The sequence below is a fragment of the Emys orbicularis genome, chromosome 7, assembly GCF_028017835.1.
Source record: "Emys orbicularis isolate rEmyOrb1 chromosome 7, rEmyOrb1.hap1, whole genome shotgun sequence".
Taxonomy (NCBI): domain Eukaryota; kingdom Metazoa; phylum Chordata; order Testudines; family Emydidae; genus Emys; species Emys orbicularis.
The window spans coordinates 34,038,740-34,066,442 of record NC_088689.1 but is presented as its reverse complement, the minus strand read 5'-3'; the positions used below and the strand labels follow the sequence as shown (position 1 = coordinate 34,066,442).

Here is a 27,703-nt window from a genome sequence, read left to right as displayed (position 1 = left end):
CAGCCCTAGCTCTGTCCCCCATTTCCTGTGTCTTTCCTTCCTTTTCTGTCTCTGATAGTGTCACCAATGTACTGGCAACTGCAGAAATAAACAGGAGCTACATACACTCCAGAACAGTTTCTCCAATGTCCCTCTATGTCAGCCCAGGTAGTTGGGTGGACTATAAGTTCTCCTACCAGCAGATGGAGTTGGAGAAAAGCAAAATTGGAGAAAGGCTAGAGAAGAGCAACAAAAATGATTAAAGGTCTAGAAAACATGGAAAGATTGAAAACAATGGATTTGTTTAGTCTAGAGAAGAGAAGACTGAGTGAGGGGGAACATGATAACAGTGGTCAAGTACATAAAAAGTTGTTATACAGAGGGTGATATCCTTATCCACTGAGGACTGGGCAATAAGAAATGGACTTAAATTGTAACAAGGGAGATTTAGTTTAGACATTAGGAAAAATGTCCTAACTGTAAGGGTAGTTAAGCACTGGAACAAATTGCCTGGAGAGGTTGTGGAATCTCCGTCATTGGAGGTTTTAAGAATTGGTTAGACAAACACCTGTCAGGGATGGTCTAGATAATACTTAGTCCTGTCTGAGTGCAGGGAACTGGACTTGATGACATATCCAGTTCTAATCTACATAATTCTATGAGTAAAAGGGAACTTTTAGGATGAAAATTAGTACCCATTTGCTCAATCATTAAAATGTGTTCATCACGGAAGGAGCCTTGGCCTTGCCAGAAAGAGAATAAGAACTGCCTATACAATGTTTATTGTGTGGTGGTTCTCCTAAGGATGGCTGTTCCAACACTTTTTACCCATGTTCTGCAAAGGTAGTTACAGCTCCAGCCTTAGATGGCTCTGTAGATTTGGGTGACCAACTCTTCTCCCTGGAGACTACTTAGTAGGCCAAATGATAATTGGGAGAAATGCGGGTTCTCCCATATATTGTCCTTATATGAAATATATCAGCCTTCATGGCCATGGCCTCTGTCCTAGTCTCATGACATCTCACAGTTCCAGCCTTTGACCCAAAGGAGAAAGAAGCCTCAGTAGAGTTTTTCTCAGCAGCGGATTAGCATCCCTCTGTGGATACAATTGTTATGGAGAAAGCTATGAAAACTAATAATTCTGGAGGGAAGACATTCCTATGGGGGAGAGTTGGACAGTTTTTAAAAAAGAAAATATAGTTATGCCAATTAAACAGGTGAGCTGCATTCTTAATCTACAGGAGAACTCCTTGGAGTCAAAGAAGAGAGCTTCAGTTATTGCTAGCCAATGGACTGTTTATCCACAACATTTTTGACACAGGATGGACTATAATGGAAAACTCCCCACTGTTCCATATGCTCTTAGACAACTTTTAAGTGGCTCAAAGCATATATCTAATTTCAGTTCTTGTAGCATCTAAAGGTATATGTACATTGCAACTGGGAGCAGCCTCTCAGCATGGGTGGATAGACTTGGATTTGTGGGGCTCGAGCTTGCATGCTCACAATAGCATTGTGGACATTGCAGCTTAGGCAGTAGCTTGGGCTCTGAAGCCCACCCAATCCCCTGGGTCTAAGCTCAGGTGGCTAGCCCAAGGCTCTGCCAGAGCTGCAATGTCCACAGTGCTGTTTTTATTGTGTTAGCTCAAGTCAAGCTAGCACGAGTCTGTCTACCCAGTCTGGGAAGCTCGCTCCCAGCTGCAGTATAGACACACTCTAAAGTAGAATCCAGCATCTAGAAGTGCATAGAAATACCACTTTCCTAGTTGACTGGATGGGAGGGTCCAAGGGTCTGTAAGGTTTCAATGGGCTGGAAATCAGAGAGAGAGCACCTAAGAGAGTTCATGATTTTTGCATAGTTTCTGTGCAGATTGTGATCTGTTTGACATACAAAATCCTGCCATTAGTAATGTGGTATAGATCTGGTAAAATGATATAGCAGAAAGAAAACACCAGTACTGTATAGTCTGCAAGGGTTTTTCCTCAAGGGGTGATAGATTTAGATATAAATATAAATATATTATAGATATTGATATTAGGGCTGTCAAACGATTACAAAAATTAATTGCGATTAATCTCACAATAAAAAAATTAATCGCAATTAATCACGCTTTTAAACAATAATAGAATACCATTTATTTAAATATTTTTGGATGTTTTTCTACATTTTCAAATATATCTATTTCAGTTACAACACAGAATACAAAGTGTACAGTGCTCACTTTATATTTATTTTTGATTACAAATATTTGCACTGTAAAAAACAAAAGAAATAGTATTTTTCAATTCCCCTAATACAAGTACTGTAGTTCATTCTCTTTATCATGAAAGTTGAACTTACAAATGTAGAATTATGTACAAAAAAACCTGCATTCAAAAATAAAACAATGTAAAACTTTAGAGCCTACAAGTCCACTCGGTCCTACTTCAGCCAATCTCTCAGACAAACAAGTTTGGTTACATTTGCAGGAGGTAATGCTGCCCACCTCTTGTTTACAATGTCACCTGAAAGTGAGATCAGGCATTTGCATGGCACTGTTGTAACCAGCGTCGCAAGATATTTACGTGTCAGATGCACTAAAGATTCATATGTCCCTTCATGCTTCAACCACCATTCCAGAGGGAATGCGTCGGGTTCTGCTTGACAGGTTCTGCTCGACAATGATCCAAAGCATGTTCATTTTCATCATCTGAGTCAGATGCCACCAGCAGAAAGATGGATTTGCTTTTTTGGTGGTTGAGGTTCTGTAGTTTCCGCATCAAACTGTTGCTCTTTTAAGACTTCTGAAAGCGTGCTCCACACCTCGTCCCTCTCAGATTTTGGAAGGCACTTCAGATTCTTAAACCTTGGGTCGAGTGCGGTAGCTATTTTTAGAAATCTCACATTGGTGCCGCCTTTGCATTTTGTCAAATCTGCAATGACAAATGCAGGTAAAACAGAACAGGAGACATACAGTTCTCCCCCAAGGAGTTCAGTCACAAATGTAATTAACGCACATCACCAGCATGGAAGCATGTCCTCCGGAATGGTGGCTGAAGCATGAAGAGGCATACGAATGTTTAGCATATCTGGCACGTAAATACCTTGCAACAGCTACAAAAGTGCCATGCAAATGCCTGTTCTCACTTTCAGGTGACGTTGTAAATAAGAAGCAGGCAGCAGTATCTCCCGTAAATGTAACTCCTTGTTTGTCTTAGCGATTGGCTGAACAAGAAGTAGGACTGACTGTACTTGTAGGCTCTAAAGTTTTACATTGTTTTGTTTTTGAGTGCAGTTATGTAACAAAAAAAAATCTACATTTGTAAGTTACACTTTCACAATAGAGATTTCACTACAGTACTTGTATGAGGTGAATTGAAAAATACTATTTCTTTTGTTTACAGTGCAAATATTTGTAATAAAAACTAATATAAAGTGAGTACTGTACACTTTGTATTTTGTGTTATAATAGAAATCAATATATTTGAAAATGTAGAAACATCCCAAAATATTTAATAAATTTAAATTGGTATTCTATTGTTTAACAGTGCAATTAATCGTGATTAATTTTTTTAATCGCAGTTAATTTTTTTAAGTTAATCGCGTGAGTTAACTGTGATTAATCGACAGCCCTTATATATAAACATATTCAGAAATAAAATCAATCAAGCCTCTGAAAAATTTTCATTGAAAAATGTTTGGATGGAAAATGGCTTTTTGAAGGAAATGGAATTTTTTGTTTCCTTAAAAATTTTCAGTGAAATGAATCAAAATGAAAATTGTTTTGAATCGAAAAAAAATTTGATATGTTTTCCCCCCCTTTTCCAGTGGGAGAGATGGCAATGGGAACAACAGTAATCCCTCTGATAACTGAAACAAAATGATGATTCAAATCAAGACAATTTTAATTTCACTGAAATATTTCAGTGAAAATTTTTGAACAAAGTGAAAATATTGTAATTTGTTTGAAAATTCACAGAAAATACTTGTTGTTGTTTTTTAACTATCCCCCAAAACTGAGTTGACACAGGCAAAAAAAAAAAAAATTAACAGATGACAACCTAGAGTTCAACTCAGTTCTGTGACCTTGGGTATGGAGCCCTGGCTTTTCATAGGCATTCTTCCCTCTGTGTCCCTCAAGCAGTTATTTTATGGTTCTTCCCAGAGTACAGGTGCCAAGAGGAGGGTGAAGTTGAGGTTAACTGAGGTTAATCCCTTGTTAACTAAGGACCAGATAGTGCCCCAGCAACCTGTCATGGCTGTCTACAATACTGGTTTCCAAGGCAGACTGATGAGCACTTTTTCTCCTAGATAGAGACTTTTGAGATTTTTCTCTGCAATGGCATAATAACATAAGAACGGCTATACTGGATCAGACCAATGGTCCGTCTAGCCCAGCATCCTGTCTTCTGACAGTGTCCAATGCCAGGTGCTTCAGAGGGAATGAACAGAACAGGTATTCATCAAGTGATTCACCTCCTGTCACCTGTTCATAGCTTCTGGCAGACAGAGGCTACGGAAATTTCAGAGCATCATTTTGCAACCCTCTCCATCCTGGCTAATAGCCATTGATGGACCTATCCTCCATGAATTCATCTAGTTCTTTTTAGAACCCTATTACAGTCGTGGTCTTCACAACATCATCTGGCAAAGAGTTCCCCAGGTTGACTGTGCGTTGTGTGAAGAAATACTTCCTTTTGTTTGTTTTAAACCTGCTACCTGTTAACTTCATTTGGTGACCCCTTGTCCTTGGGTTATGAGGAGTAAATAACGCTTATTTACTTTCGCCATACCAGTCATGATTTTATAGACCTCTGTCATATCCCCCCTTAGTCGTCTCTTTTCCAAACTGAAAAGTCTCATCTTATTAATCTCTCCTCATATGGAAGTTGTTCCATACCCCTAATAATTTTTGTTGCACTTTTCTGTACCTTTTCCAATTCCAGTATCTTTTCTGAGATGGGGTAACCAGATCTGCACGCTGAATTCAAGATTTGAGCATACCAGGGATTTATATAGAGGCAATATGATATTTTCTGTCTTATCTATCGCTTTCCTGATGATTCCCAACACTCTATTAGCTTTTTTAACTGCTGCTGCATACTAAGTAGATGTTTTCAGAGAACTATCCACAATGATTCCAAGATCTCTTTCTTGAGTGGTAACAGCTAACACTGCTCTACAGCCAAAATGCTTCTGAAATAAATGTAGTCAAACTTTACTAATTCTGGGTCACTGAGAACGAAAAGGATGCTTAAAATTGTTGATTGGCTCTAGTTTTCAAGATATGCTATTGGGTCAGTATATACGACCCTTGACTTGGGAATGGCGGAGGATAAGTGAGTTATAAAGGGAAGGGATCTCAATTTAAACCAGAAATGACTAAAATACATCTTTGACTGGATCTATGAATAAATCTATGACTGGGTTTGGACAGTACTTGCTTTTTAGGCAAAGCAATGAATGATGCAATCTGAAGCTGGTATTGCATCATACATGATATGAATTGCATCATGTTATTCCTAGAAGTCATGGATAATGCAATCATAACGAAGCTTACATCACTCTGCTGAACAAATTGCCCTATATCAGCTCTAGAAATCATACAGTGTCGTGCTCTCTTATTTGTCAGTGTTTGATTTTGCAAAGGGACACATTTCTGTTTAGCCAAAGTGAGCAGAGATGCCTCGTACTTGTGTGAACAGTGCAGATAACTTCTGCTATGTTTGTGGTGAAGTGACTTTTGCATCACAAAAGCGCAGTATAACCACTATGGTTAAGAAAGCCTATCACCTTTATTTTGGCTGCAAAATTGGAGATCAGGACAAGAGGTGGGCCCCACACATATGCTGCAACACTTGTGCAACAAATCTTCGTCAGTGGTTGAACAGGAAAAGGAAATCTATGCCTTTTGTAGTGCCAATGATTTGGAGACAGCCAACAGATCATACCAGCAATTTTTACTTCTGCATGGTGCCTCCAGTTGGGAAAGGTGTGTCAAAGAAGAAAAAGTGGACTGTGCATTATCCAAACATTCCATCAGCTATACGCCCAGTATCCCACGGAGAAGGACTGCCGGTTCCTGATGCACCAGAATCATTCTCACTTGAGTCAGATGAGGAAGAGGATGAAACTTCTGGTCCTGAACCATCAATGTCACAGGACCCACATTTTCTCCTATCCTCCTCCTCTGAACCACACCTCATAACACAAGGTGAACTGAATAACCTTGTCAGGGATTTGGAACTACCCAAGAGTAAGGCAGAGCTGTTGGGCTCCAGACTACAGCAGTGGAATCTCCTGGCAGGTGATGTTAGGGTTTCCATGTTCCGTGACCGTCAAAAGGATCTTGTCCCATTCTTCTTCATGGAAGGTGATCTTGTAGCCTGCAACAACATCGATGGTGTGATGGCAGCCCTCAACATCGTTCACGATCCAGATGAGTGGAGACTGTTCATTGATTCATCGAAGACGAGTCTTAAAGCTGTTTTACTGCATAATGGCAATGTTTTGCCATCAATTCCAGTTGGTCATGCAGTCCATATGAAGGAAACCTATGACAACACGAAACAACTTTTGAGGTGCATAAACTATGACCAACATCAGTGGCAGCTTTGTGGCAATTTGAAGGTTGTTGTTCTCTTGCTTGGTCTGCAGCCTGGATACACAAAGTACTGCTGTTTTCTCTGCGAATGGGATAGTCATGCAAGAGATTCCCACTACATCAAGAAAGATTGGCCACTCCGACAGTCATTGGAGCCTGGGAGGAAAAGTGTTCAGCATCCACCACTTGTTGAATCAAGGAAGATTTTGTTACCACCCTTACACATCAAACTGGGTCTGATGAAGAACTTTGTCAAGGCCATTGACAAAACACAAGCAGCTTTCAAGTACCTCCGTGGAAAATTTCCAAGTGAAGCTAAGATAAAGGAAGGTGTCTTTGTTGGTCCTCAGATTTGTGAACTTCTTCGAGATGATGCATTTGACCATGCACTGCGTGGCAAGGAAAAGACGGCATGGAAAGCCTTCCAGTTAGTGGCAATAAATTTTCTCGGAAACAACAAGGCAGACAACTACAGGTTGTTGGTGGAAAACCTCCTCAAGGCATACAAAAGCCTTGGTTGCAACATGTCACTAAAGATACATTTTTTGCACTCTCATCTAGATTTATTTCCACCGAACTGCGGAGCAGTGAGCGGCGAGCGATTTCACCAGGACATTGCAACAATGGAGAAACGCTATCAGGGCAAATGGAGCCCATCAATGCTTGCAGACTATTGCTGGACAATGACAAGAGATGCTCCATTTAATGAATACAAGAGACAAGCCAAGAAGCGCCGAGTAGACACTGAATAGGACTAAACTATGTACAGAATAGTTTTTTGCCTTTTGTTTCATAATAAATTTTATTTAGATAACCCTTTTGCTGATTTTTAAAGTGTTACATAAACAGGACAGGTGAAATATTATCATGTAAAGCAACCAAAAACACATGAAAAGACCTAGGTTTACAATTTATGATTAAAACTCTACTATCTACACAATATACATAGACATAAAATGTAAAAACTAAAATATCTTAGAAACAGTAGCCAATCAGTTGTTTTAATTGTCATATTTGAATTGAGCACATCAAAATACATAATAAATAGCACATTTTATCTCTGAAGCAGACGACTTCTCAAAAATTGTAGACCAGTGTAATTTAAACCCCATCATTTTATATGTATAGTTGGGATTATGTTTTCCAATGTGCATTACTGTGCATTTATTAACACTGAAATTTCATCTGTTATAGTATTAGGACTTCCATCTTTGTTGTGGATGCCCTAGTTTGACAAGCCTTAAGGCTACAAACTTGGTAGGGAAAAATCACTTTGGTAGTTTTCACCTACAAGAGACACTAAAATTTTAAATTGTTAAAGAAGCATCTGAAAGTTGCCTTCCCCCTTGGGTTAGTCCTTTTTACCAAAGGGTTAGCAGATTTGGGGATGCAATGTCCTGACAGCATTTCACCTCCTCCAAGGTCTGCAAATGTGCCCAGTTGTGCACACTAGTCTTTTACTTTCTGGGTTTTTTATAGGCGCCTACTCTGCAGTTTCTTGCTGACTAGAGTAAAGATGTATTAGGGATAAGTAATTTTGTTGTTCCGTATTCCTCTATACACACAGTATATAACCCACAATTTTTGTGGTTTTGTTTGAGTTAGGGTTTGAGTTTTTCTTTGAATAATTTTCCATGTAGTTCCTTTACATTGGTAGGGTTTATATTGTTCAGGTAACTTCTATCTAAAGTAAATTGGGCAGTCAGCCAGACTGCTGTATAGAGGGAGTGATATCCCAGGAGCTAGGTTGGTGGGTTTGGTTTGGTATTTTTTCTCGCTGCTGAAAAGAGGACATTTACCCATTGTCTGGGCTTTCAGAGGGAACTGAAGAAACCAAATTAACAGATAAGAAATTAACTATTCCCTGAGGTACAGTTTGCATGGTGAAACTTACTATAATTGATCTAATATCACCTGGGAAAAGCTGTAATAAGTGTCTGACTCATATGCTTAAAAAGGTAGTTTAATGTTAATGGTAATTTTTGAGGAAGCATGATTGAGCATACCTACAATCTCTTTGTGCCCAGCAACTATCTCTTGCTTTCTGTAAGGGTAAAAAAAACAGCCCCCAACCTTTTACGCCAGTAATGTAGTCTGAGTTTTTCTTATTTTGTAACAGATATTCTACCAGTAGAGCTTATGATTAAAAGTGAAGAAAAGATCCATATGGTGTCAATATAAGAGCAAATATTCAGGTCTTAATTTCATCAGAGTTGTTTATTTGTTTACTCCCTTGTGACAGCTACAAGCTGCCTGTGGGTTTATGGTTAGGTGTTTGTATGTAGAGCAGTTCATGGGAGAATGACATGTTTAAATTATATATAAAAAAGACAGGGTGATATTCAGCTGCATCTGACCAGTTTGGTTAATGAGTATCTCAAAAACTGTTGTTCTAAGCTTTTGGGGAGGGTAGGCATGAAAGGATCTCTCTCTCTTTATATATGCTATATATAAATGTTTATAGGTATTCATATTGCTTCCTCTCACCATAGTGCCTGAGTGACTCTGATGCACTGGGTTTGTCCTCTCAGAAGATGGTATGTAGCACAAACAATGCTGCTTGTATGCTGAAAACAAAAATATGGTAGAAATATTTCTGTGTTGATGTGAGAATTTCACTTCATCTGAAAAATACGTTTCTGAAATATGTAAATAATTTTGTGCTCTAGGCAGGAAATATGAAGGTGAGGAAAAAAATAAGACCACAGGCTAGAACTGCAGAAACAGCAATATTCTGTGGGAAGTTTCCTTAAACCCAGTTATCCTAAAAGGGGTTTATTTCACAAGAACCTTCATAAAACAAATAGTTTGCTAGTTACAATTTATAAAAAACAGTTTTAAAAATATGTTAAACTCAAAGTAATCAGAAGAGCAGGTGAGCAGAAATATCAAACTGAGTCTTCTGATGTTGACTATATGGCTTGCTATATATATTTTACATGATGCGTTTTCAGAGAGCCTATCTTTATCATTACTTGAGAATGGAATAATATTTTATGTGCAATGGCATTAAACACTGTATGAAGTTTTAACTAAACATGAATTACACTGTAGTTTATTACGCTTGAAACTTCTCAGTGATATATGAGTGAACTATGTTATTACATGTTTGAACCAGTTAGATTTTTGAAATATAGGTACTATATCATTATAAACTAACTTCCAAGTAATTGCCATAAGTGTTAATTTTTTTTAAATATATCTTTCAGTTACTAGTGTTCAGGGCCTGTCTAAATTGCAAAGTTAACTGTGAAATTCTGTGTCAATCTTGAAAATGGGGATTCACTTTCTGAGGGATGTTACATTGTTAAAATCACTTTGGGCCCTGTCCTGCATTCCCTGTCTAACCAAAATTATGTATGCACCAAAAATCATTGGGGGCTTTGGGTGTACCAAGAAGGTAGGATCACACTCTTTTGATATCCTGCTCTAAGGACACCAGCGAACCTGAATGAGTTTTCAATTTGCCTGTGACACACAATTAGTAGTGGAGAATTGCTTTGCTCATGTAATTCATCCTGTCTTTTAAAAATAAAAATGTCAGGGGCAAGTCTAAAGCTGGTATTGCCATTTGATATTTTATGCTCTTCTGGACGTTTTTTTTTTTTTTTTTTTTTTTTTTGCTGTAGGGTGTCAGGGTTTGCTCCCCACTCTAAACTCTAGGGTACAGATGTGGGGACCCACATGAAAGACCCCCCCTAAGCTTATTTCTACCAGCTTAGGTTAAAAACTTCCCCAAGGCACAAATTCCTTCCTTGCCCTTGGTATCGCTGCCACCACCAAGTGATTTAAACAAACATTCAGGAAGGGCCACTTGGTTTACAAAGGTAGATTGTGCCAGACCAGCCTGATCTTTTTCTTTGAGAGATAACTGATTGCATTAGACAAAGGAAATGCAGTAGCTCTAATCTACCTGGATTTCATACAGTTCCACATGGTTAATATGGAGAAGATGGGACTTAATACAAGAATTGAAAGGTGGGTAAGGAACTGCATAAAGGGGAGACTACAGCGGGTTATACTGTTAGTTGAACTGTCAGACTGGAGAGAGGTTGAGTTTCTCAGGGATCAGTCTTGGGACCAATCTTATTTAACATTTTCAATAATGACTTTGGCACAGAAAGTGAGAGTGTGCAAATAAATTTGCAGATGACACAAAGTTGGAAACTATCGGCAATACAGAGGAATAATACACAAGAAGAAGTGGATGACGTAGTAATAGCAGTGGAGTAATAGAAATCAAATGAAATTTAATAGTGTAAAATGAAAAGTCATGCACTTAGGGACTAACAAAAAGAATTTTTGCTATCAGCTGGGAACATACCATTTGGAAGCGACAAAGGAGGAGAGAGACCTGGGTGTATTGATCCATCACAGGATGACTATAAGCCACCAATGTAATGCGGCCATGAAAAAGGCTAATGTAATCATAGGATGTCTCAGACAAGGTATTTTCAGTCAAGATAGGGAAGTGTTATTACCGTTGTACAAGACACTGATGAGACCTGATTTGGAATACTACGTGCAATTCTGGTCTCTCATGTCTATGAAAGATTAACTCAAACTGGAACAGGGTCAGAGAAGGGCTACTAGGATGATCAGAAGAATGGAGAACCTACCTTATGAGAGGAGACTTAAGGAGCTTGGCTTGTTTAACCTAACCAAACGAAGGCTGGAAGGAGATATGATTGCTCTTTATAAATACATCACAGGGATAAACAGCAGGGAGGGGGAGGAGGAGGAGTTTTTTAAGTTTATGGCCAATGTTGGCACAAGAACAAAAGGATATAAACTGGCCATCAACAAGTTTAGGTTCGAAATTAGATGAAGGTTTCTAAGCATCAGAGGACTGATCTGGAATAGTCTTCCAAGGGGAGCAGTGGGGGCAAAAAACCTAACTGTTTTCAAGACTGAGCTTGATAAGTGTATGGAGGGGATGGTATGACATTCCAGGGTGCCATCCAGACCAGTGAGGGTCTTTGTCAACCTTGCCCTGCACCCTGGGATGTCTCACAATGCTTTGCTCCTGTAGCTCCTGCCTGGGCTACTCTCAAAGAGCCTGCCAGCCACACATCAGTCACATTCTGGTGTCCACTTCCAGGGTGGCCCCCGCATTCTCAAAGTCCTGAATTTCCCCCCAAAACATGTGTTCAGCACTGTCCAGCCCTCTTCTGGACCGTTCCAATATTTTAGTCCATTGCCCTTTTAAGGGGATCAGTATCCAACAGTTTGCTACTTTAAATGGAATTACCACACAGCCCAGTTTAACCACAATACTGGATTAGTTTTGATTAAAGAATAAAAGAAGTTTTTTTTAACTACAAAGAGAGAGGTTTTAAGTGAGTACAAGTCAAAAAGGGTTACAAAAGAAGATACAGATGCTTAAAGATAAAATGCTTCCTAGTACTAAAACTTAACAAACCAGACTTGGTTCAAGGTGAAGTCCCTTACCACATGTTCCCAGTAACATCGCTGACCAGATTCTCAGGCCAGGATCTGTTCCTTTTGTCTTTTTAGGTGAAAGAGAGAGAGATGGATAGGGAGAGATATCTTGGGGTGTTTTTGCCCCTCACTTTATAGTCCAGACCCTCTTTTGAAATGCATTTTCCAGAGGTTATCCCTAGATAAAATTCATTGCTGCTGTTAGGTTGGAGCCTTGTGGTGAAAGAGGTTTCAGGCTATTGTTTGCTAAGATACAGATCTGTTTGTACTTGCCCCTCTTCCTTGCCAAAAAGTGGCCACTTGATAGGTGATTGCCCATCAACTTTTATGATATCTGGTTAGAGGTGTCATCTTGTCCTTTGTCTTTGAGAAGCTGGTTTACCCAGACTTGTCTGGTAAACACATTTCAGATCTAATTTAGCTATTTATAACTTTATATATAAATAATCATGATATTATTGACCAGTGAGTTATTAGTTTTCAAATGATACTTTACAATGCATATTTTGTACAAAGATTATTGTAGTAGCATGTAGGGTGTGAATACCATAATAGATGGTATGATGAGATTGCCTACACTGGCATGTGGCCCATCTGTGACTGCTACTGGCAAATCTCTCCAACTGCTGGAGATGGGACACTAGATGGGGAGGGCTCTGAGTTACTACAATAAAATTCCTTCCCAGATGTCTGGCTGGTGGGTCTCGCCATCATGCTTGGAGTCTAACTGATCACCATATTTGGGGTCAGGAAGAAATTTTCCCTCCAGGTCAGATTGGCAGAGACCCTGGGGTTTCTTCGCCTTCCTCAGCAGCATGGGCCACGGGTCACTTGCTGGTTTAAACTAGAGTAAATAGTGGATTCTCTGTAACTTGAAGTCTTTACATCAGTAATACTCAGACCTCCATTCTTCACGAGTTAAATTAGTGATCAACAATGTCCAAAAGAGTCACAGTAATGTTAATTGATGTTTTAAAAAAAATATTTATTTATTTATTTAATTAATTAAATTTATTTACATACACACAGAGCAAAATGACTGACCAAGTATTATTATTTTATCAACTACAGTTGGTTAATAACATAGTAAAAGAATCCTGATTGGTTAATAATTAAATCACACAGTGTTTTAATATCATGTGCCACAAAGAGCCTCAGGAGATGCTTTACAGAGCCACTTGTGAGCCTAAGTCTAAGTATCACTGCTTTTAAATCATGATTTGAGGACTTCATTAACTCAGCCACAGGTTATGGCTCTGTTACAGGAGTGGGTGGATGGGGTTCTGTGGCCGTTAATGTGCAGGAGGTCAGACTAGATGATCACGATGGTCCCTTATGACCTTAAAGTCTATGAGTCTAAATAAACAAACTGCAGTTAGGAGTTTCAGATGATGCGCGCACACACAGCTTCAAACAGCTTTGTTTGCTACATTGTCGTTTTGCAAGTTAATAACATCTAATATGCATGATAAGGGCTCAGGGATGGGAATTTTAAGGGTTTTTTGTTTAGAAAATGTTAATTAGTACTTCTGTATTTTTAACGCAGAGATTTACCATAATTTCCAGAAAATAACATGCTCTTTTCATTGAATTTTGATGCTGAAAATTAAAGGAGGTGTGTGTATGAGTGCATTTTCTCTTCTACATTATTAATTATTGTGAGGGCAAGTAGCGTGTGCTACAGACATCTCACATAATCCAACAGCAAGCACTGCATTTGTGATGTGACCTCTGAGTGACTCTAGAATTGTTTTGTTTCCCTAGTATTATTATATTGTACCTTATTTGTTTGCCTTAGAGTCCTGTTTGTTGTCCAGGTTCTGAACAGCGTACTTTACTGTTGGTGAGAGGAGATGAAACAGTGAGGAGAGGAAGGAAGAGAAAACAGGAGAGAAGAGGAAACAGAGAGGGAGAGGAGACCAAAAGGAGAGGTGAAGAGGTAGAAAGAAGAGGATAGACTAAGTGGACAGGAGAGTGGGTGAGATTAAGAGAGGTAAAAGTACATTCTTAGCTTTAGCAATAAAAACATAGATGCATGTTATTTTCTGGAAAAGATTATATCTGTTCTTGGCAGCTGTATTGAAAAAATGGGTCATATCATTTTAGTGATCAGAAAATTGAGAGAGAATTAATATCAAAACCCTGCATTTTTAAGTCTCTAAACGCCCATGTACACAGTGTCTAACCATAAATACAGTATGTGGTGGGTTTTTTATGAGAGACTGTAACTGAACTAAAGACTTAAAAACCTATTAGGACAACTGTCTATTGACCAAATTTAGACCTGGATTAAATAGGTGCAACTCCTGTCGGGTGTAACTGGATCACAAAACCAGTGTAAATGGAAAAGTTGCACCGCTGGCATCAATTTGGCACCCAGTAGCCTCAGTTCTCAGCTGTGCCAAATTCACGCTCCTTGCAGCTTGGGGAAAGCTGGGAGATGGCTCAAAGCCACCTTTATGCTTCCTTGATCCTGCACTGGCTGATGGCCAGAAGGATTCCCAGCATAATTTAGAGCAGCCTCTAATTTATGCTGGCAGCAACCAATCAGCATCCTGGGGGATCTGGCAAAGCCCTGTGTGCAAACCCGCTCCTAGCATGTCCCACCTCCATCACGCCCTCTGTGTGAAGAAGTGAAACAAGTTGCATTGAGCCAACTACTCTAGCTTTGTGTCACCTGTGGGATTCTCAGCAGGAGGAGTCCAGGGGTGAGTCCCCAGCAAAACAGCCAGAACAGGGACCAAGGATTTAGCCTAATGTGTCCAGACTGAGGATGCAGAAAGTGGGGTGATCAGGAAAAGAAACCTACACAAGGGTATAAAAGCAAGCCCGCCCCACCCAACCACTTTCTTACACCCCTTACACAGCTTGACAATAAAGTAGAGTGGAATCATCTTTGCTTTATTTTTGATTTTACTTTTTGTTTTCGTTCTTGTCCTTCTGTCCTTTGGTGTGTAAATTACATTCATTTCCCACACCCAGTTAATGCAATATCCATGTAAATTATGCTATTCTACCACTTACTGCAATCTGCACCTCCCTTTATATCACTGTTGAATTTAACCCTGTGGTTTTACTATTCTGTAATGCATAGTTATATTTTAGATGGAGCTGTTAAATTATTTTATCAATAGTCTGTATTGTTCATACCCAAAATACATACATTCTTTTTTAATCTGAAGATTATTTGGATGTCATATTACTATAGAAAACTGTATGTTTTGTTAATATATAAAAAAGCAGTATCATAGAAAGTGAGTTCCTATCCAGGCTGGTAGAAGTGATAGCAAAAGCATATTCTGTCTTTAAGCTAACAGCTTCAGTACTAGATAGTTACCCTCATCAGTTTACACAAATCGAGATAAAAATATATTTGCTACCTTTATCTGTAAGTAGCCTTCCTTTTGTTAGTTTGTGACACTAACTATAACCTTATGAAACATAATGTTTGTGTGTGCTAGCACTCTATATTAACCTGGCGGTTATTTTTCTGTATGGCTACCTGTTTTTAATTATTTTTAAGAGATGGTGTGTCATTGCTTTGTTTGATGGTACCTTGATACTGTGGTGATGGACATCTTAAAAATGCTGATGATCATAATAGTTTATAGCAATGTTCTTTAGTCCAGAAAAAAAACAGTCATAACCAGAAATTTACCAGAGAAACATTACTGTCAATGAATTTATTATTTAAAGTTGGCTACAGTGGCCGCCATCTTAGAATGGGGTGGGGAGAAGAGTTGGTTACATTTTGCCATTTTTCTAATTGTCCTTTTCAAATATTAAGTGAACCACTTCACAATGATACACAATAATTTGCATGTGACAGAAATTGAAAAATGCTATGAATGTTCTATATAGTGAGATTGTTTTTCTCCTCTTTCTTCTCCCACTTTTTCTCTGTATTTTTTTAAATACTGACACCTGAAGTTATGCCTGAATCTGTAACAAATCAGTGCAAGGGACGGGTGAGAGGAGATAAGTGTGAATATATTTTTCTCATGTTTTTCTTTTTTTTTTTTTTCATTTTGAAATCTATTGGATTGTGAATGAAGTATTACTTACCAGGAGTATTGTTATATAATTACTGAACTACTTGTTTAGGAGGCTTTTTTAAATTTGTTTTTAATGACTTATAAGGGGTGTTTAAAATCCTGCAGAGGAATCTTCTTTCTTTAAAAGAATTTTTTTTTTCTTCCTTGAAAGGTTGGATAACACATTAGAGGAAATTATATTTAAGCTGGTGCCTGGACTTCGAGAACGTAAGTTTGATTAGTTTTGCTACCTTTTTTGTTTTATTGGAAGCAGCATTTCTAGTGATATTTCTGTATTGTTGATCTGAAACATCACTTTGCTTTTGTTTGATGTTAACTAGAGGAACTTCAGCGTGAGATCGAATTTTGGAAGAAAAACAAACCTCCAGAAAATGGACAAGGTGATTTTTTGTTGTTGTTGTTCTAGCTATAAATTTAATAATGTATCTGTTAAGTAATATAATGGCTTCTCCATAGGCTGCAGTCCGCTGCAAATACTTGTGTTTGTGTACAGTTCCATTTAATTCAGTGCTTGGAACTACACAGGTGGATAAAATTACACCTTTGTGTACGTGTTTACAGGATCAGGGCCACAGTATCCTGATGTTTGACTATTCAACAATTGTAAATTTTAAATCTAACAATTTCATCCTTATTTTTAGTTGCATTTCCCAATAATATTCCCATGTTTGAGATTCATACTACTTTCTGCTTTGAATTCTTAATATCTTTTATACTTGATGTTTTCTACTTTGATCCTAGTTATAATCAACCAGAGGTAAAATATAGAACTATGCGAGTCTTTATATACAGATTAATTTCTGTTATCAAATTTGGCCAGCTGTTAAGTGGGAGCTTGTCAAGAATTAGGTTTGACAAGTAACAGAAATGTTTTTCCACAAGTGCTAAACAACTGCATTATATAGATTCCAGAATGGCTGTCTTTCATAGTAGTCTTAAAAATCTTTGAGAGTCCTTTATTGAGCTGATAAGTAATGCAGAAAATCCAGGGGTTTTGTATTCTCTAAACTGGCTTCATGATTTGGATGCCATAGCATGTTTGACTTTTTGTAAACCATTTAAAGACACTCTGTCAATCCAAAGAGAGATTTATTATGCTGTATGAGGATCATCTGTTTCAAAGAGACATTATCAAGTACTCTTTTTATAATTTTTTTATATACTTTCTGTTGTTTATAATATCCTCTTTTCAGTTTGAAAAAATAACATTTCTTACCTCACTAGTTTTGTACATTTACATTTGGCAAACATTACAAGGGCAGCTTTAATTTTTTCTCTTCCTATTAATACAATTATTTTAATGTTAGCCTACAGAACAGTTTAGACAAAATTTTACTAGTCCACTACAAAGTACCAGATATAATTAGAAGTACATATTACATAAACTTAAGGAAAATATTTTTATTTATTAATTTTTATTAAAGATAAACAGAACTGTTAATAGTGTTATTTACTCATCATAATGATCCATTAAAAGAGGGGTGTCACATTTACAAGATAAAGGAATATAGCAGAGTCAAGGAAATACACTGTAAATTACCAGTTACTGTAAATTTATACAGTTATAAGGATTGTACGATTGATATATTTTTAATCAGTTCATCCTTCTAGATCTTCCTCAAATAGTTCAGTTGTTAATCTAATACAGTTCAGTTGTTACTCTAAGGACTTCTTTGCTTTGTAAATCAAAGTGTAGAATATAAAGGGGTTATATAGGCTGGCTACTTCATCTCACCGTGATGAGGTCTTGGTTATCATCTAGGCTGGAAGGTTGCCTGCCTTTGCTGCTCCTGTGTGGTTATTGTGACATTTTGGGGATCACCCGGATCAGTAAGGGGTTCTGTCACCACCTGTCTTGTAATTTTGGGTGCCTTACTGCTATGCTCTAAGAGCTCAAGAGTTTTGACACCAGTAGCCAGCCTACAAGCATAAAGGTCTCAACCCTGGCTTCCACCTGCCTAGTTACTCCTTGCAGGGCTGATCCCACTAGCCCTTCTAGTCTCGAATCTCCCCCAAATCAGTCTGCCCGAGTTCTTAACTACCAGACACTTGGACTTTTCTCCTCTGATTTGTCACCCCTGAAGGAGTGAAACCTGCCCTCAGTCATGAGTTCACTTTGGCACACACACTCCACACAGTTTGCACAACAAATTCTTGCTTGCAGTAAAAATAAACCAAAGTTTTGTTTAATAGAAAAATCATAGATTCAAAGATGAAATAGGGAGGAAAAGCAAACACACATTACACAGAAAATATAAATAAAGATGCAGTCTGTCTTTACACTTCTATATTAGTTAAATTCCCTTTTCTAATGCAAGTTATCTATTGCCTCTGAACAGTTGCCCAGCATATACCCTCTGTTCTAGAGGGGATCCCATGTTTCCCAGATAGCACCCAGCTTAGATGCTGGCCCTGAGTTTTTGGATAGCCTTCACTTCAAACCCTCCTCTCTTTTTAACAGGGTGTGCCATTTTGTTTTGTTTTTCTTTCTGTCAGGCTCTGGTAATTCATGGTTACACAGAGCAGGGGAAACTCCCTCCTTCCTTAGTTTTCTTTTCAGTTTAAATGTCTTTCCATTAACTTTAATGATCCACCATTGTATCTTCCTGGCTGGACGATGGATGGGTATTTGAAGTTGGTTTCATGTAAACAACTAACATGGAAGGTGCCCTTCTCTGCCTGATTATTTCATCCTCTGTTCTGAGGTGATGCTGTAGTTGCACCACAGTTATTACAATTTTCTACACACACACACACACACTATATATATATACACAAATATACATGAGTACATTCATAACCATAACCTGCATACATATCTCCTAATGACCATCAAGGTCAGAACATTACAAGCTTTCATAAAAGACCTTACTTGGCGTATATTTATACACAATAACATTGTATACAACCAGTTGATTCATTAGCTTATTCTCTGGGGTTCAGACACACCCTGTTCTCCCTGGAGGTGTCTGCACCCTGACTGTCACAGTTGTTACCTTCTTTTTCTTCTTAGGTGTCTGTGGCAGCTTACTTGTAGAGATCGACAGGATGAGTGAAGGAGTGCTTGAGCAGGATAGCAGAGAGTGTGAGTGAAGGGTGATCACTTAAGAGTTTTATACTCGACTTTCTATTTTAATGAAATTATAGGAAAATACACCTGTTTCAGGCTTGTTTAGATTCAAAGTTGGCTGCAGTCATCCTTTCATGGGCTCCATGCCTGGTTTTGGTCACACCTTCAGCTCCTGAGCATGCAGTCTGCTTAATGAATTTGCTGCACACTTCTAATTGCCTTTGTTCTCGTATCCCCAGATAATCTTTTAAAGTTAGAGTTTTATCTCTTTTTTTTTTTATTATTATTATTATTCAGTCCATTTCCTGAGGGCAGATCTACACTTAAAATGCGGCAATGGCACAGCTGAACTACAGTAATGCTTAAGTGAAGACACTCCTATGCCTATGGGAGAGTTTCTCCCATTGGCGTAGTTAATCCACCTCCGCGAGAGGCGGTAGCTGTGTTGACGGGCGAACATCTTCCACCGGCATAGCGCTTTCTATACCGGGGTTAGGTCAGTATAACTACTGGTGTGAACAATCCACACCCCTGAGTGATGTAGTTATACAAAACTAAGTCTGTAGTGTAGACCTGGCCTCAGAGATTTCTTCAGTTTCATTAGGGTTCAGCAGGAAATGAAATTCTGTTTGTAAAAAGTCCAAACATTCTTTATATAAACATTTTTAATTTTATAGTCTTTTTTAAAATTAAATAACTTTTAAAGAGGGTCTCTAGCTTAAATAGTCATTACAGAATTTATTGATTCATCATAATTTTTGGAGAGATGATTCTTCTTGTCTTCCTGAGTTGGGGGAGGGGGTTGCTTACATATTACATAATTAATCTATCTCCCATCAATATAAGTATTCCATACTTAAAAGGCTTCTTAGATTAGAAATCAGTTTAGCAAGGTTATTAAATTTCAGGTTGGTACATATAGCATTTTACCATAGCAATGATATTAGGAAACCATATTAAATGTTTTTCATTCACTTAGAATACTTGCAGATATGCCGTTTCAACATTTAAGAAATAAATAAAGGTTTTCCATAAGGCATTTTTCCTAGAATTTCCAGAATGAAGATTTTAGAGTGATTGTGAAAGAAACCCATTTCAATAAGGATATTTCTAGTATTCTTTTGTTTGGGTTTACTACAGGGTTTTTTTCTTGGAAAGAGGAGCTCATAGAGGCCCGCTATACTCCTGGGTTTTGTCTTTGATAAGGATCTTCAGTGTTACTTCTTTTTGAAGTCCTTTGACCAAATTGTGTTTAACAGTTGCAATTTTTACAATTAAAACTCCAGTTCAATATTCTATACAAAGTATCAATCACAACAACCAAGTTTACATCCATTTTCCAAAACATAACATAAAAGGAATTGGCATAGAAAGTTAAAGCAAGATAAAGTTAAAAATGCAGCATTTCCAAGTTTTTGTAAACACTCTTAGGAGTCATAAGTTATCTCCCTTGATACTTGCGGACTTGTCCCTGAGGTGACAGGAAGCAGAAGCCTCCTGGAATTCCTTTGATTAGCTTGAAAACCTCCCAACATAAATAACTAAAAACAGGTTTGTTATACTCACCAAGTACCCTGGCTATAATCTGCTTGTAACTATATGTTAATATTCAGTAAAAGCACAAGCAAGTTTGTTATGACCTAATGTTTTAAGAATACATTATAATAATTTTATTAATATCAGTAGTGAGGTCTGTTCACCGCAAGTCTCAAACTACCAAAATATGCTTCCATAGAGCCACAGATACAGGGTCTTTCCGTTAGTGCAGTGGTTCCCAAAGTGGGGTTCGCAGAACGTTTCAGGGGGTTCGAAAGAAAAATTTCATTAATGGCGGCCAGAGGACTCTGCTGGGACCCAGTTGCAGGGCAGACAGCCGGAGCCCCAGGAAGAGCAGGGCCGGGCAGTTTGAGCAGGCAGCCCGAGCCCTCCCCTGTCAGCCAGGGAGCCGGCAGCCCGAGCCTCGTGGAGAGCGGGCAGTTTGAGTCGGCAGCCCAAGCCCTGCCCTGTCAGCCAAGGAGCCGGCAGCCCGAGCCTCGTGGAGAGCGGGCAGTTTGAGTCGGCAGCCCGAGCCCTCCCCTGTCAGCGGGGGAGCCGGCAGCCCGAGCCCCAGGGAGAGCGGGGCCGGGCAGTTTGAGCAGGCAGCCCGAGCGCTCCCTGCCCTGTCAGCCAAGGAGCCGGCAGCCCGAGCCTCGTGGAGAGCGGGCAGTTTGAGTCGGCAGCCCGAGCCCTCCCCTGTCAGCGGGGGAGCCGGCAGCCCGAGCTCTCCCCTGTCAGCCAAGGAGCCGGCAGCCCGAGCCCCAGGGAGAGCGGGGCCGGGCAGTTGGGGCAGGCAGCCCGAGTCCCGGCAGTCAGTGGGTGAGCCGGCAGCCCGAACCACAGCGCTCCGCGCAGGGCTGGCAGCCTGAGCCCCAGGGAGAGCGGGGCCGGGCAATTGGGGCCAGGCAATTGGGGCCAGTAGCCCGAGCCCTGACCCCGTCAGCAGGGGAGCCGGCAGCCTGAACCCCAGCGCTCTGCGCAGGGCTGGCAGCCCGAGCCCCAGGGAGAGCGGGGCCGGGCAGTAGGGGCTGGCAGCCCGAGCCCCGCCCCCGTCAGCGGGGGAGCCGGCAGCCCGAACCCCAGCCCTCCTTGTTACCACCAGCCACAACCTCACCCGAAACTAGAGGTGGGTGAAAAATACCAAGCATTTTTCACAGAAAGTTTTGAATTTTTTTCACATTTTTCAAAATTCCCCAAGAAAAATTTACAAAAAACTGAAACAGAAAAATGGTCCATTTTCAAACACTGTTTTCATGAAACATTTTCTGATTTTTGAAAACCAAAAATGAATTTATTTTTATTCGAAACCATTTTTTTTTTTTAAAACAAAAGCCAAAAAAACATTTTACAGAAACATTTTTGGTTTCTGGTTTTTCTATGTTCGTTAAAAAAAGTTTCAATTAAAAATATTTTTCAGAGGTTCATAGATTCCGGGCCTGGCAGTTGGGGCATCCATCACAGTGAGGAAATTTAAACTTAAATCCCTGAAAATACTCATTTTTAGGAGGGGGTTCACAAGATTTCACAATTTAGTGAAAGGGGTTCGCGGGCTGTTAAAGTTTGGGAACCACTGCGTTAGTGCAAAGGTGACCTTGGGCTGAGGGAGTCTGGATCTGCAAGACACTTCTGAGTCCAGATAACAGGTTGGATAGACATGTTTACATAACAGAAGCATTTGGAATAAGTTATACACCCAGAAAGTGCTTAGAAATCTGCTCTGAAAAGAAATTACGTGTATGGATTTCTTACTGAATAATTTCACTAGTGTTGCTTTGTGGTACCGGCAGCAGCTTAATACTGTAATGTGTGAAGGATTTTTATGCCATGTGTGGTTTGGTTCTTTTGAATTGAAGAAATGTCTTGGATACTGATTCTAAGTATTCGAAGACTATTACAAGTCTAAAAAAGATATATTTTTTTCAATCGCATCAAGTCATGCTTTAATAGGTGGCTTGTACCAGATGCCTGGACAGTTGCCTAGACAAGATCATAGTTGAAATAGCTGCAAGGACTTTTCTGGGAAATAGCATAGAGCTCTTAAGGTCTGGGAGGGGAGTTTGAATTCCTATCAGGGTGTCCTGAAAGATATTTCTCTTGCACATGTTCCTGGATTCCTTATCTGATTGGAAGTTCGCTAATTCCCTAGTGTCTGGTATTGGAAAAGCCTTAACAGGAAACCCAGATCCTTAATTGAAGCTTCCTCTATTATTCAGCATTAGTAACTGCTGAAAATTAAAGTTATTCAAGGTTTTGTATTTGCTCCAGAAGCCATGAAGCACAGATAATTCTCCACAGACAAATGCTTATCAAATGTACTTTGCCTGTGTGAGGAAAGGGGTTTAATTCCTGGAATTTCACAGAACTTTCCTTGGTAGTTTGATACAGTATATCCTGTTGATAGATTGTAAAAAGCAGCTGCAGGGACAAATAAAAATGTGGTTTGTTCAACTAGAAAACGTGCCAGTGATTTAGTGATGTCTTTCAGACATCGAGTCATCTTGTTTCTGGCTTGTGTAAGATACTTTTCTTTCCAAAAATTTGGAGTAACAAAAGTGGACAAGGTGAATAAGTTACTATGTCTGAAAATGTGTGCATTTATTAATTACTTTAGGCATGAGAAATTGTTTTCCATACAATTTTGACTCCGGTTTCACATTTAAACTGTTTTTATTCATGTATGAGTAGTTTGAGGTGGAAATACAAAAACATAATAGAACCTGATTTAACAGAGTATCAGAATAGGCAAAAAGTAATCCATTCAAGTCACTTGTTTATCTCATAAACCAGTTTTTGCATGTATGTGAATCGGAGTTGATAGATCAGATTATTTAAACTGTCCTTTTGTCCTACTTCTATTCTTATGTCTCAATTTTTATCAGCTACTCATTTTTCTGTAACTCATGTCAGCACTTTATTAGTCTTGATATCTTGAATTAGTGTTTTGTGCCTGCAGTGAACAGCCTTTGCTAGTAACTTCCTAAATAAAATAGAGAGACTCTGAGATTGCCACTATTAGGTGTATATAATAGGTGTGTTGTATGTTGTCTTCCAAACTGGTTAAAAGCTAAGTCAGTTAGAAACACACCATTTTAATTTGCTGTATGATTAGTGTTATTTGTATTACAAAAACACCCAGAGGTCCCTGTTAGGATTGGGGGTCTATCAGGGGTACCAGAACGGGGGGGGGGGGGGTCAGAGGTCCGTGGCCCCCTCACTTTTAAAAGTGGGAGAGCTATGCACTTCTTACCAGCCGTAAAAAGTGAGGGGTGAGGAGGGGACGGAGAAGTGAGTAGAGACGGGGCCTTGGGGGGAGGGGGCATCATGAGGGCAGGGGTTGAGGAGAAGGGGCAGTGCCTCGGGGGCGGTGGCAGAGGACAGCACCGGTGGGCCCCCCCCCCCCCCCCTTTTAGGACGCTTCCGCAGATACTGGGCTCTGTTGTGCTAGACACTGTAACGTACATGGTAGGAGACACTCCATGCCCTGAAAAGTTTACAGTGTAAATTAAGATGCAACAAGTGGGTGTAACAAATAAATGGAGGGAATGGGTGAAGGAGGATAAAAGGTAACAGTGATAAGCATACACAGTTACGGAGGCTATGTCTTCACTGCAAAAAAAAAAAATTGGGGGGTTTTACAGCAGGATATTTAACACATTAGCTGTAAAATCCTAGTGGAGACAGGGCACCTGTAGATTTTACAGCAAAGTCAGTACTGTACCCCCACATGTGGTTGATCTTGCCTAGTATATTTCATGGTAAAAATACAGTGCTTTGTTGCCTCTAGGATTTTACTCCAGGATAGCTAATCCATGTTAGTTTTGCATAGTTAAATGGGATTGACTTATTCTGAGATGTGAGCTTTATTAATTACAGGAAGTAAACACACAAAAATAGACTACCATAATCACTACTGACCACCTGCCTAACCACTATCTGTAAAGTAGAAATCCTTTGTGTGCATGTAAAATTGCAATTTTGGTAGTAAACTTCAATTTTCAGGGATTGTGAATTGAGCAGTTTTTAAAGAATGCATTGAATGAAATTCGGTCCAATAGCATATTTTTAAAGAACATATTTTGAAACCAGTGCCAGATTTAAAATAATTGAACCAAAGCATTTTAATGCATTTTGGAGAATTTAGCTTTAAATATATCTTTGATTTCATATCTATATCTCTGTGTGTACGTATGAGTGTACTAATTCATTCCCAGGCATTGCAAACCATTCATTTTAATTGTATGGTACCTGAATAATCTGATCTTTATATTTTACAGATGAAAGTCCAAAAGCTGACAAGCCCAAAGTAGATGAAGAGGATGATGAAAATCAAGACGATAAAGATTATCATCGGAGTGACCCACAGATTGCTATTTGCCTTGATTGTTTACGGAACAATGGGCAGTCAGGGGATAACATAGTAAAAGTGAGTTGTTGGAAAGAATCTGTGCTGCTTATTATTTCCTGACAATTTAAGATAAACTGCTGTGGGAGAGAGTTTTGCAGTGTTCATGACCTATAACCATCTCCATTGTCACCATAACAAAATCCTCTCTTGGTTGGAGCATTATAAAGAATCTTGCAATTTTCACAATTAGCTGCCTATAAAATTACTCGTTTGTGATTAACTTTTTCAATAATCTATAGGACTAGCACATGTCGTGGTAAAGCAGGATGAGAATTGGAATACCAAATAGAAATGTACACCATAGTATTACAGTACATTACATCTTCTTCTGCTGTGGTTTGTCCACTTACAGGAACAAGCTGAAATATCTTCCCATCACTTTCACAAAAAAAAGTATTTAGTATTTTTAACCCAAGGATTGCTCGAATACTGAGGAACTGAGAGCCAGATCTCCTGAGCTATAAACATGGTGTTGACACTAACTTTTTCTGTGACCTTGGGCAAGTCACTTTCCCTATTTGAAAAATTGAGATGATGAGGCTTGCTTACCAGTCTTCCAGCTCTTAGGGGTATTTTCTTTCTCTCATGTCTGAGCCCTTCCTAAGGGGAGTAAGCTATTTAGGAATCCTTGCCGATTTTACTGTCAAATTGTCAAACTGCTGCACAGAGAAAATCATAAAAGGGTACATACAAAGTACTCACCTAGTCAAGTACTACAGAATGCTTTACTGAGTAGGTGTGTATTTTAAACAATCATGCTCAATATTTGAAACTCTTTACTCAATAGAAAAGTCTTTGTTCTGACCCAGGATCAGCAGAACTGTGTATGTGTCTGTGTCCCTCCCTCAGCTCGATATGTCACATGTTGCAAGAAATGTCTCTTTCTCCCAAGATAGGTCTCTGTGTTTTGCAGGTTGGATAAAAAGTGTTAACCACATAGGCGCTAGGGTCTGCAATAACAGATCACATCTCAACATTGGGGCCTTAGAGAGTTTTCACTGGATTATTTGAGAAAGGTTTTAGTGTTTCAAGAAGTGTTCCATCTGTTCAGCTATCATGTGACTGTGTCCCTTTCCTGTTAGCCCATGTTCCTTTTATATTTTCTTCATTTCTGTATGTTTTTTAAAAATGTACAAAATACTGATATGTTGGAAGAACTTGCTTTGTCAATGTTGTTGATTCCCTTAAAAGAAAGTTAAAAGCAATGCAATAGAGGACCAGCAGAGGGCTGGACAAAAATGGCTTCCTGAAGCCTGAGATGTAAGGGGTTATCAAAGTAAACTGCCTCCATCGACTTCCTGAACCTACTAATTCCTCCCATAAAACAGAGCACAGGGTTTCAGAAGATGGAGTCTCCAAGAAAAAAAAATCAGAACACCTACTCCAGAGGTAGAAACCAAGGATAAAATGCTGGAAAAAACTTGGCAGATGGTGAAACCCAAGAAAAGGAGGCTAGGAAAAGAAAAGACAAATCCTCTCGATAATGTACTGTCAGTGGCAGAAGTGAACCTGAACAGGAGTACTCAGGTATCTAAGGAATCAGCTAAAGATTATACAGAAGGGACTTCCTGAAGTCATCAAGAATGAACAATTGTGAAGTAACTATGTTAATGTTAGAAGGGAAATAGTATGGTGTTTGTTTTAAGTGGGATGAGCATAATTTTGTGATAGCTGCATTTTAGAAAATAAAGGACAATAGGGAATGGGTAGGGGGGGTATCCTAGGGATGGAGGAGATAGAGAGGTAATGGGGAGGAGCCCTTAGGCTCAAATGTAACTTAAGTGAGCAGATGATAATCAATCCCTGAGGGTGAGGGTCAAGGTCCCATAGGTGGAGAATGTACCATCTTTGAATTACAAGAGAAGCAGCCCAAGTATTCATGGGGAGAGTACCGAGGTTTAGAGTTCAGCAAAACACTTGTTTGGGGAGTGATTTATATGCTATGGTGGTATTTTGGTTTTGGATTTAAACTAGGGGAAAAGCAGGAGTGGGGAGGCAGAGGGGAAGTGTTATAGGAAATAGCTAGGGAAGTTTACAAACAGAAATCAAGCCATATTCAGGCAAACTATCACGAATGCAACACAATTAGAAACCAGAGACATCAGACACACAAGGATTCATGCCATCAAACAGCTAAAAAAATCACAATCATTTCAAGCTTTTCAGTAAGCTAAACAGTAATTCTCAATGGCTCTTCCTTTTAAATAACATCTTTGAATGTCAAAGGGCTAAATAATGTCATTAAAAGGGAAAAAGTTCTGGACGAATTTAAAAAAACACGCTCTTAGATTATTCTACTTCAAGAAACATTCTCAGGAAGGGCAAATTATGGGCATGAAAGGTAATTGGTTTAGGCAGATATTTTTTGCTTCAGCCAAAGAAAAGAAAAGAGGTGTGCATGTATTTGCTGAACATGTATGTTTCCATATTAAAGACCAGTTTAGCTTGTTGAAGGGCACCATTGCTGGGTTATTAATAAGAGTTGGCTCAGTGCCTCCCAATTAAAAGCAATTTTTTTTTTAAGATTTTTAAAATTCTGCAGCACTTTAGGATGAGGAAATTATACCTGGAGGAGACTTCTGTTCCACACTGATTCTTTAGGGGGACAGACCTGACAAAAAAGTCAAGATGG

The 27,703-nt window shown here is 39.1% G+C and overlaps 1 protein-coding gene across 3 annotated transcripts in view; it reads left to right on the top strand.

The window, feature by feature from the left end:
- Window positions 1-27,703, top strand: part of PCGF5 (polycomb group ring finger 5) — a 73,722-nt gene that overhangs the window by 34,640 nt on the left and 11,379 nt on the right. For all 3 annotated transcript variants that reach the window (XM_065407424.1, XM_065407425.1, XM_065407423.1), the window contains exons 4-6: window positions 16,212-16,267; window positions 16,381-16,440; window positions 24,941-25,089. In XM_065407424.1, coding sequence (XP_065263496.1) covers window positions 16,212-16,267; window positions 16,381-16,440; window positions 24,941-25,089 — 265 coding nt within the window. The remainder of the gene's footprint in view (window positions 1-16,211; window positions 16,268-16,380; window positions 16,441-24,940; window positions 25,090-27,703) is intronic.